The sequence below is a fragment of the Erythrolamprus reginae genome, chromosome 5 (assembly GCF_031021105.1).
Source record: "Erythrolamprus reginae isolate rEryReg1 chromosome 5, rEryReg1.hap1, whole genome shotgun sequence".
NCBI classification, from domain to species: Eukaryota; Metazoa; Chordata; class Lepidosauria; order Squamata; family Dipsadidae; genus Erythrolamprus; species Erythrolamprus reginae.
This window is the reverse complement of record NC_091954.1, coordinates 25797235-25808379: the sequence shown is the minus strand read 5'-3', so window position 1 is coordinate 25808379 and position 11145 is coordinate 25797235. Positions and strand designations below refer to the sequence as shown.

General features: G+C 39.8%; 1 protein-coding gene across 1 annotated transcript in view; it reads left to right on the top strand.

Annotated features, from left to right (window-relative positions):
• Positions 1-706: 706 nt before the first annotated feature.
• Positions 707-11145, top strand: part of MINPP1 (multiple inositol-polyphosphate phosphatase 1) — a 33110-nt gene continuing 22671 nt past the window's right edge. The window contains 3 exon segments of the mRNA XM_070752249.1: positions 707-859; positions 862-910; positions 913-1539. Coding sequence (XP_070608350.1) covers positions 707-859; positions 862-910; positions 913-1539 — 829 coding nt within the window.

Here is an 11145-nt window from a genome sequence, read left to right as displayed (position 1 = left end):
CTTCTAAAATTATACACATTCAAACTCATTTACTGCCATAGGAAAAACAGAAGGGGAAAAAAAGAAAAGAAATCAAAAATTTTCTATCTGTTCTGTTTACCTGACCATACTCGTAGGATCCCATTATTGGGTTTCCTGCTCAAGGAGGGAGTTGGGCTAGATGACCTCCAAGATCCCTTCTAACCCCGTTATTCTATTCTGTGTTAAGGTTGGACTGTGAGGCTGGGCTGCTCCACGGTTCCAATTTCACCCTGCGGTTAGAGCAGGCCAAGGGCCTCCAATTTGGCAAGTTTTTAAGACTTGTGGACTTTATTTATTTATTTATTTATTCTTTGTCCAATATACAATACATATGGAAGAGAGTAGGCATTAAGTAATATATATAAAGATAGAAGGAAAAAGAGGATATATATGATATAAGAGATAAGGAGAGAATATATATGATATATGTATATATATCATATATACATATGTAGTATACATATATATAGTAGTATACATATATACATATATATATATGTAGATAGATAGATAGATAGATAGATAGATAGATAGATAGATAGATAGATAGATAGATAGATAGATAGATAAGGTAAAGGAAGACTTCAACTCCCAGAAGTTCCCAAGCGTTAAAATTGTCAAGTTTGGAGTCCCTTCTACTTTAGAATGATTAACAAAGCGAGCCGGACGAGGAGGAGCGAGCGCCATGCTGACTGCGGGCGAGGAGGCCTTCCAGAGGCTTAAACATCATGCAGACAGGCGGCCATTTTGGGGAAGGGCAGGAAACCCAAGCTCGCCCAAGCGCCGAGGCGTGGCCGCCGGTCTTACCGGCCTCCAACCGGGGGGCGGGGGGGAGAGGAAAACAAAAGGGAAGCGAGCGGCGGCGGCGAGGATTCGCGCTCTGCTCCGCGGAGCCGCCGTTCTTCGCCATGGAGTGCCCAGCAGCGACCCGCCCGCGCTTCGTCCCGATACTGCTGCAGTTACCGCTGCTGCTCCTTCTGGCGGTCAACGGGGAGCCGCAGGGCGAAGGCGAGGCGGCCGAGCGAGCCACGCTGCTGAGCCCTTTCTTCGGCACCAAATCCCGCTACGAGGAGCTGCACCCGCACCTCCTCCGGGACCCGCTGTCGCTAGGGCCGCCGCTTCCGGGCTTCCCGCTGCCGCCGGCTTCGTGCACCCCGCTTCAGCTGAGCGCCGTGGTCCGCCACGGCACGCGCTACCCGACCCGCAAGCAGATCGAGAAGCTGGTGCGCCTGCACGGCCTCCTACGTGGCGGCGGGCGCTCTTCGGTGGCGAAGCGCCTGGCCTCCTGGCAGATGTGGTACCAGCCGGAGATGGACGGGAACCTGGCCCCCAAAGGCTTCCTCGATATGAAGATGCTGGCCAAGCGCTTAGCGGCCCGCTTCCCTAGCCTGCTGGCTCCCGGTCGGCGCCTGGCCTTCCTCAGCAGCTCCAAGCACCGATGCGTGGATAGCAGCAAAGCCTTCCGCCAAGGGCTCCGCGAGGCGCTTAACGGGCGGGCGAGCGAGGGCGGGAAAAACGGTGAGTCCGCTCTCCCCACAGGTTTGGCCATGGGACAATTTATTTTATTATTTCATTTGTTTTGTCAAGTACGTATTGGTCGTACACAAAGATATAACAATATGTACTTGACAAAAAACAATATGTACTTGACAAAACAAACAAATAAATAATAAAATAAATATTTATATACATGAGACTAGTAAGAGAGAAATGTCAAGGGAAAGTTTTATACAGAAACTTATTTCTTTTATTTATTGTTTTGTTTGTTTTGTCAAGTATGTATTGGTGCTATACAAAGATATAACAATATTTATATCTATATGATACTAGTAAGAGAGAGGCATTAGGACAGGGGACGGAAAGGCACTCTGGTACACTTATGCATGCCCCTTAATGGGACAACTCGTTGCAAGGATACCTTTTGCGGTGGGACAGCTCGCTGCGAGACAATTTCACGGTTCTATTTAATTATTATTTTATAAACATTACATTTTTTAATTTTATTATAAACAAACATAAACAAAACATTATAAAAACATTAGACGTGTTGCAGCCCTGTTTCTTATTTTCTGTAATGATGCTTCTGTATTACCATCATTTGATATTTCTAATACTATATACATTTTATTTTATATAGGTCTTACATCGGTATCTCTTTTATGCCTATATTCTATTCAATTATTTAAAATACAATTTTAAAAAGTATTTCAATTTTTTTTCCTCCTTCGCATTTTTATTCTGTCCCTCCTTTTTGGGTTGGTTCCTCTTCAATGATTCTGTTCCACTGTTTTCTTTGATGTTAGTGTAACTCTTTGTTCTGCAAAGAGTTTGATTGTGGTGAGTTGGTGGAAAGGAATTGCCACAGACTCCACCACCACCGCCAGCCTCTGGAATCAATTCCCCCCAGAGATTTGTATTGCCTCCACCCTCCCAACCTTCCATAAGACCTTAAAAATGCACCTCTGCCGACAGGCTTGGGACCACTGAATTTTAACATCTACCCTGGCCTATGATTGAATCTATAATGCATGTTAGGATGAATGTGGCTGATTGGTTTTTAAATGAATCAGGGTTTTAGAATATAAAACAAGTTAGATTGTTTACATGTTTTTAGAATTGATGCTTTTAGAATTTTAAATGTTAGAATTTTTTTGCATATTTTGTATTTGTTTTGTTGTAAGCCCCCTGAGTCTCAGGAAGAATAAGTCTAATAAATAAATAAATAAATAAATAAAATAAAGTTGGGTAGATTTTGGCTTTTCTGGTCTACAGTTAGACCAGAATCTCTCTCCTTTCCTATGCTGGCAGAAGAACTGTAGATAATGGAGCAGGTTATGTTAAAGTTATGTTTTAAATACTCCTTGATCATCTGAAAGTAATTGCATTCAGTAAACTGGTACAGATTTGCAGTTCTAGGAGTTTAGGATTCGAGGTCCCTCCTTTCCACAGTGGCCTTTGCTAGTGTCATTTCAATCAGAATAGATCTGAGAGGGACCTTGGAGGTCTTCTAATCCAACCCCATTCTCAAGCAGGAGACCCTATACCAGGGATTCTCAAACTTGGCAACTTGAAGACTTGTGGACTTCAACTTTCAGAATTCCCCAGCCAGCTCTGCTGGCTGGAGAATTCTGGGAGTTGAAATCCACAAGTCTTAAAGTTGTCAAGTTTGAAGACCTTTGCCCTATACCATTTCAGACAGGTGACTGTCCAGTCCTTTCTTAAAATCCTCCAGTAATGAAGCACCTACAACTTCTGAAGTCAAGCTATTGTATTGGTTAATTATTTTAGCTGTTAGGAAAGGTTTCTCTTTAATTCCAGGTTGCTTCTCTCCTTGATTAGTTTCCATCCACTATTTCTTGTCTTGCCTGCCAGTGCTTTGGAAAATAAGTTGATCCCCCTTTTTCTTTTTAGCTGCAGGCCCTCAAATACTGGAATACTTATATCAACTCAATCCTTCATTTTAGGGTTTATGTGGGGAAAAAAGACCAAGATAAAATAACTGAACAGCTATTGGGCAAGATAGTAATTATTGTTTACACTTCTCTTCTGATTAAAAGCATTGTTATTCCTTGGTTGCTGAGCAATTTCCATTACACTTCAATTCTGGCTGGATTCCATGAGCAAATTAAAAGATCTATGGATAGTCCTTGACTTTTCAGTCATTTGAATGATCAACTAAGGCAGTAATAGATACTTGTGTATTGTAATACATATTTTGGCATGATGCACTCCAGCGTCTAGATACTGGAATTTCAGTGATTAAGTAATGTCATCATTAAAAACAAGATGTCACATGATTGCTTTAAGACTATAATCTTGGGTCAATCAAAAATTGTGGATTGTTAAGTAAGTATCCAATCCAACCCATTCTGGGCTTGTGATCTCCCAGCCCTGATATAAGGGCTGACTTCAATTGCCCCACCTGCTTATCTTCCCCCACCTGAGTCCTAGCTGGTCTTAGTTTGTGGTTTTGTTAATGTTTTGCTCCTACTGCTAATGAGGCATGCCTGGCCTAGCTACTGGGCTTGGCTGGACTGGCTTTCAGCTGCAGAGGAGTGGGTCAGGGAAGTGAAAGTAGTCTCTGGGTAACAGGATGTGAAAATGCTCCTTTTTCAGAAAAGCTGGAGTGCAGCATACCAAAACACCTCTTTGGATGATGGTTGCCCTGCCACACACATGTTCATTAAGTCTCTCTTGAGCCACTCTACCACTGTCCTAATTCTTTATTTTGAGCTGTCAGGAAAGGACATTTTCAAACAGTCCTAAACAATTTTTAAAGGAACAGCAAACTTTCATATCTTATGTGTACCTTCTGTTTTAACTTGATTCGTACCCTTCAATTATCTGGGCTTCAGCACCCAGTCATTTTTTTCTATCACTTAATTCGTTTACTATGACCATTTATCCAGAAGTCAAAAAGGTAGAGTGCAGCAAGCAAAAGAAGCATTTGGGAGTTAACTCTTGCCCGGTCGAAATCCATTTGGCCTCCTACAGGTAGTCCTTGACTTACAACCACAACTGAGTAGAATATTTCCATTGCTAAGCGAGATAAGTGAGATTTGCCCGATTGTAAGATCTTTCTTGCCACAGTTTTTAAGATAGTAACATGGTTATTAAGTGAATCTGTCTTTCCTATTGACTTTACTCATCAGAAGGTCTTAAAAGGTGGTCACATGACCCCGGGACATTGCAACTATCCTAAATCTAAATCAGTGCAAAGCATCTGAATTTTGACTGCATGACCATGAGGATGCTGCAGTATTTGTATGAAAAATGGTCATATGTCATGTTTTCCAATGTAACTTTAAATGGTCACTAAACAAACTGTTTGTAATGAGCAGTCTCCTCTCTATCCATCCACTGCTTTTACATTGCTTTCTAAATCCTGATTTGACAGTTCTGTGTTAGCAAATACTTCAAAAGAAAAGGATTTAGGGGTAATGATTTCTGACAGTCTCAAAATGGGTGAACAGTGCAGTCAGGCGGTAGGGAAAGCAAGTAGGATGCTTGGCTGCATAGCTAGAGGTATAACAAGCAGGAAGAGGGAGATTATGATCCCGCTATATAGAATGCTGGTGAGACCACATTTGGAATACTGTGTTCAGTTCTGGAGACCTCACCTACAAAAAGATATTGACAAAATTGAATGGGTCCAAAGACGGGCTACAAGAATGGTGGAAGGTCTTAAGCATAAAACGTATCAGGAAAGACTTAATGAACTCAATCTGTATAGTCTGGAGGACAGAAGGAAAAGGGGAGACATGATCGAAACATTTAAATATATTAAAGGGTTAAATAAGGTTCAGGAGGGAAGTGTTTTTAATAGGAAAGTGAACACAAGAACAAGGGGACACAATCTGAAGTTAGTTGGGGGAAAGATCAAAAGCAACATGAGAAAATATTATTTTACTGAAAGAGTAGTAGATCCTTGGAACAAACTTCCAGCAGACGTGGTAGATAAATCCACAGTAACTGAATTTAAACATGCCTGGGATAAACATATATCCATCCTAAGATAAAATACAGAAAATAGTATAAGGGCAGACTAGATGGACCATGAGGTCTTTTTCTGCCGTCAGACTTCTATGTTTCTATGTTTAAATAAATGCACCAAATATGCTATTAATTTAGGAACCTCCAGATTAGTTATTTTGTATTTATATTGCCTGAAGGCTATAACATTGCCCTCTAGCTGCACAGTTTAAAAATATTAATCATTTTAGCTCCTTAAACTCCAAGCTCCACAATCCAAAGTATTCTATCACAGAAGTATTCTCAAAGTTCTTATTTACAGCTATCTAGTGCTGAGAGAAAAAAGCTAGATTAGATAGAGTTGGTTTGTTTGAGGATCCTCAGATCCACCTTTGACCATTGCTTCCCTAATACTTGTGGTATGATTTCTTATAAAACAAAATAAACATCTGCAGTGTATGTTCTAAAATAGGTCAATATAATGTATAAACATGCCCTGAATTTCCTTTAAAGCAGGGGTCCCCAAACTTGGCAATTTTAAGACTTGTGGAGTTCAACTTCCAAAATTCTCCAGCCAGTTCTGGGGAAGTCCACAAGTCTTAAAATTGCCAAGTTTGAAGACCTCTGCTTTAAAGGTTAGGGGGAGGAAAGGTCACCCACTCATATGACTCTCAGCCACCTACAATATTAAATGCAGTTTCCAGCCAGCAAAAGTTGATTTTTCTAACCTTATACATCATAACTTTGGAATCTGGGGTGTCAAACTCAGCAAATTCCAGTATGGTATAGGTCTGTGATGGCAAACCTATGGCACGTGAGAATTTGTCCTGTCAGCTTCAGCACACATGTGCATGCTGACCAGATGATTTTCAGCCTTTAAAAAGGCAGTTTCATCTTCCAAACGCTTTAGGGAAGCTTCCCTGAAGCCCTAGAGGCAAAAAAAAAAAAATCCCCCAACAAAAAACCTGGAAATTTAGGAAAACGCATTTCCGGTTTGCCCTTTTGGGCATTTTTTTTCACCTACCTGCATTGGTGGGTTCCTACCAAGAGAACCGCACTGGTATGAACCCTCTGATTTTCCACTAATTTTTTTCCGGCGTCTTAGTGTAGAGGAGGCCCTCAGCTATACTTCAGACAAAGAATAAAGGTCAGCATGAAGACAAGGGTGAGCGGGAGGGCTTCTTCCACACTGAGACGCTGTTTAAAAAATATTGCCAAAAATCAGTGGCTTTATACTGGTGTGGCTCTCTAGACCACATTTGTAGGAACCCACCACTGCCTGCCAGGCTTCAGAAAGGCCTGCGCGCATGCACAGGGGGCAGCATGGGGGGAAGGAAGGGGTGTGGGCACGTGCATGCATGCTAGCACCACCCACACACGCCCTTTTGGCACATGAATCAAACAAGCCTCACCATCACTGGCATAGGTGTTAAATGCTGATCTGAGTCCTTCGGGATTGGGCGGCATAGAAGGCGAATGAATGAATGAATGAATGAATGAATAAATCTGTAATAAAGAATCCCAGATTTAGTCTATCCTCAGTTGTGAAATCTCATGGGTGGTTTTGAGCTAGTAATTCTCTTGGGCTCCAGTACAGGTAGTCCTTCCTCAATTTAGGACTCTAATTGAGCTTGGAATTACATGAGCATACCCAATTTTACAAACTTTTTGCAGGCTTTATTATGCCAACCTATTTTTTGCCAGAAATCAGAAGTAAATACAGGTAGTCATCAGCTGACAACCACAATTTAGCCCAAAATTTCTGTTGCTGAGTGAAATATTTGTTAAGTGAATTTTGTCCCATTTTACAATATTTGTTGCCACTGTTGCTAAGTGACTAACTGCAGTTATTAAGTTAGTGACACAGTTGTTAAGTGAATCTGGCTTCCCCATTGACTTTGCCATGGGCGCACCTGCCTGTCGCGCACGATTTCCCTACCTGCCCAGGTACAGTAGCATAATTGCTCAGAGCCACGGGGGCGAGCACATGTCACCATTTCACCTTAGCAGCCCATCTCTGATCATAAGTCAGTTTTTTCAGTGCCGTTTTAACTTTGAGCAGTCACTAAATGAATTGTTGTAAATTGAGGACTACCTGTACCAGTTCCTGGCAAAAAAGAAATACCGAAAATCGCAATCTCATGACTGGAGGATGTTGCAAAAGGTTTTGAACACAGGCTGGTTGCCAAACGCCTCAAATATCACATGGCCATTGGAACTTTGAAACTGTAGATGTGGGAAAATCCGTTGTAGCTTCAAACGGTCACTGACTGTCCTCAGCCAAGGACTATCCTTCTGCTTTCCAGGGTGATTTTTATGGAGAACAATAGAAAATGTTATATATAATGCTACCGGTTATAAATATATAAATAAGAATATAGAAACCGAAACAGTAAAACCAAGTTCTGCTTTATTTAGTTTCTTGTTTGCTTATTAAAGAACTATTTTGGGGTCATTATAAAGGTATTTTCTAATTTATTTGAGTAAATTAATCACATATTTTAAAAAATATTTTAATTAACAAAATACAAAAACCAAAGAGAAAGAACAGAACAATTTTAAAAGAAAACGTTTTTTTAAAAATTACACTTTACACTACACTTTCAAAATTGAAATTCTCTATGAAGGAACTGGTTATTAGAGAACAGAAAACAAAAGAAAACTATAGAGTTTATATTAATATATATACATATTCACTTTCTGTTTATTTTATCCTCTTAACAAGACCTAGAGTTGACAGGATTTTATGAGACTTATGTAGATTTTCATATTATTTAAGTAATTATAGTTCATGAAAGTTATTACTGGACAGGTGTTGAAATAATATTTAGATATAAATTGAAAAATGCATATGAGTGAGCAGTGTAAGGTGGCTTTCATAGAAGTATTTTTATCACACTTTTGTTATATTTTATAAACAATTTATAAACAGTGACCATACCTAGTTCTCAAACTCTGTAGAGGTGGTCAGTCATCCAGGAACATAGTTGTCCCAAAGGTGCTTTTTCAGGAGGCAACTGGACTTTCTAGTTTTTTCTTTGAAAACATTTAGCTTCTCATCCAAGAAGCTTCGTCAGTTCCAACAGGATCTTGTGAAGCTGAGGAAGCTTCTTGGATAAGAAGTGAAACGTCTTCAAAGAAAAAGCAAGAAAGTCCAGTTGTCTCCTGAAAAAGCACCTTTGGGATACCTAGTACTCTTTTTGTCTTCCAGTTTTCTCTCCTACAGTGCCCACGTAAGGTGGGTTAGACCAGGAAAACGTGCCTGGCCCAAAGTCACCTTGGCAGTTTTCATGCTTAAGTCAGGATTAGAACTCACAGTCTCTTGGTTTCTAGCCTGATGCCTTAAACACTAAATCAAACTTACTGTTACAAACTTCCAAACGTGAAGTATGGTTTCTATGTCTCAGTAAACAGTAATTCCAATATAATCTGCGCTGGTTAGACTTCGACCTTTGAGTACTATAGCCTATTCTTAGAGCAGTGGAGAAGAATGATTGGGTGACTTGAAAAGAAATCGTCTGAAGAGAGAATACAAATACATTTGTCCTTAAGAAAAGACAAACGTGGAAAGTTACAGCAACATTTTTCGTCAAGTTTGCTTAGAAGGTTAAGATTTGTCTTCTGTTGTTCTGTAGCAAAGTAAAATTGCAAGAAGAGACATTTTAACCCATCTGAAAGCATTCAACAGTAGTGCCAATTTTCAAGGGAGATTATAGGTTTTCTTTCACTAACTTTATTCAAACGGGCAGAGTAATAATCTGTCAGGCCTATTTTAATCTTAGAACCTGGTGGCTATAATCAAGTTTTTTGAACTTGGCAGCTTGTGTTTGATCTATTTCCTTGGATGTACAGTATTTGGAAAAGAAGATAGAAAGCAGCTGTCAATTTTGGGAAATGATAGCAATGCCAGCATTTTGAGAGTGGGATTCAATAGCTACAAAATGTGGCAATGTATATATAAATTGTATATTGTTAATTTCTTCATTAATTTGGCAGGTGACCGTATTTTAGGCCAATCTCTCATTTTCTGCTGTGCTTTGAAAAGTAGTCAAAAACATCAGCAAAAAGAATGTAATCTTTTGTTTTGCTTTGTTCCTCAGGTGTTTGCACATGGCAAACCTGGGGACAGACCAGGCCAGATTGAAAGATGACTAACAATAGTCTCTTTCTCACTGGCTTCATCAAGCAGTAATTAAAATTAATTCAAGATAAATAGCCTTCATGACCACAACAGGGATTGGAATTTCTGTCACTGAGCAAGGCAATTATTAACTGATTTTGCGGCCTTTTTGCTTTGGTTGGTAAGCAAATCACCATGGTCATTACTGAATCTTACTGCCGCCATTATCTTCCCCTGTTGGCTTTGCATGTCAGAAACCAGCTGGGAAAGAGTCATAAATGGCAATTACAGTACATGACTCTAGCATGCTACAATCATTGTAAATACAAGCCAGTTGTCAAGTACCTGAATTTTTACCAGATGACTGTAGGAGATACTGCAGTGGTCATATTGTGTGAAGAACAGTTATAAGTCCCTTTTTTCAGCATTGTGGTAACTTTGATCAATAGCTAAATGAATGCTCCAAAATCAAGGACTATATAATTAAAAGTGAAAGTGATTAATATATTATTGCCCAGCACTGAAAATGTGAGTGCACACAACCACCAATGCTTGATACATTCACAATTCCTAATAAACAGTCAGATCCCAAAGTTTTGGTTTATAAGTCAAAATTGTACGAACATTATTAACATTCAAATATTTTTCCATAAATCTACTAATGTACACAAAATACGATCCCTGTGACTAAGTAATGTGATTCAATATCATGTGACCATACTGCTTAGCAACTGCAATCCCACAGTCCCGTTTGCTATTGCAACCCCAGAATCATATAGGCCATTAAGCAGGAAGAGGTAGGAATCCAAGCAAGCAGAAGAAGGGGGGCAGGCATTACGGAATGTGGTTATATGCCACAAGCAGTGCTGCAGACCATGGTCAGGTGAAAAATTGGCAAAAACAGCAGCAGCTTTCAACTTTCTGCTGGCTCCCCCATTGACATCACTTGTGGAAAGCTGGCAGGGAATATCAGAAATCATGATCATTTGATAATTGTGAGCCAGGATCAAGTGCTCAGATCATGAACACAGGTCTGCAGGGACACTAAGATGGCTGAAACTCTGAGGACCAGTCGTAAGTCCCCCTCATTTAGTGCTGATGTAACTCTGAACAGCCATTGAATAAGTGGTCATAATTCAAGGGCTATCTGTACTAAATAATCACACAATGATATAAGATAGATCAATGAACTCAAATTACTTTAACACCTTCAACTTAAGATATCTCATTTCTATCCTTTCAAATACTTTATTGTTTTTCTTGAAACAAACAATTTCATAAGATATTGTGGAGGCGGGGTTGTTTTGGAGCTCAAGGTTCAACTATAGAAGGTCTTATTTAAATCAAGTAGTAATAGGCAAAATATATTCAATAACTGTGAGATGCAGTAGGCAACTATTAAGTGTAATTCTGCATCAAAGTGTTATGGAATAGCCAACCACTTCCAGTGATCAGTCAGATAATACCAATGGGTAGACTAAGATACCAATTATCATAGTTGCAACAAATGATTACTAATTTCCATTTTTCCT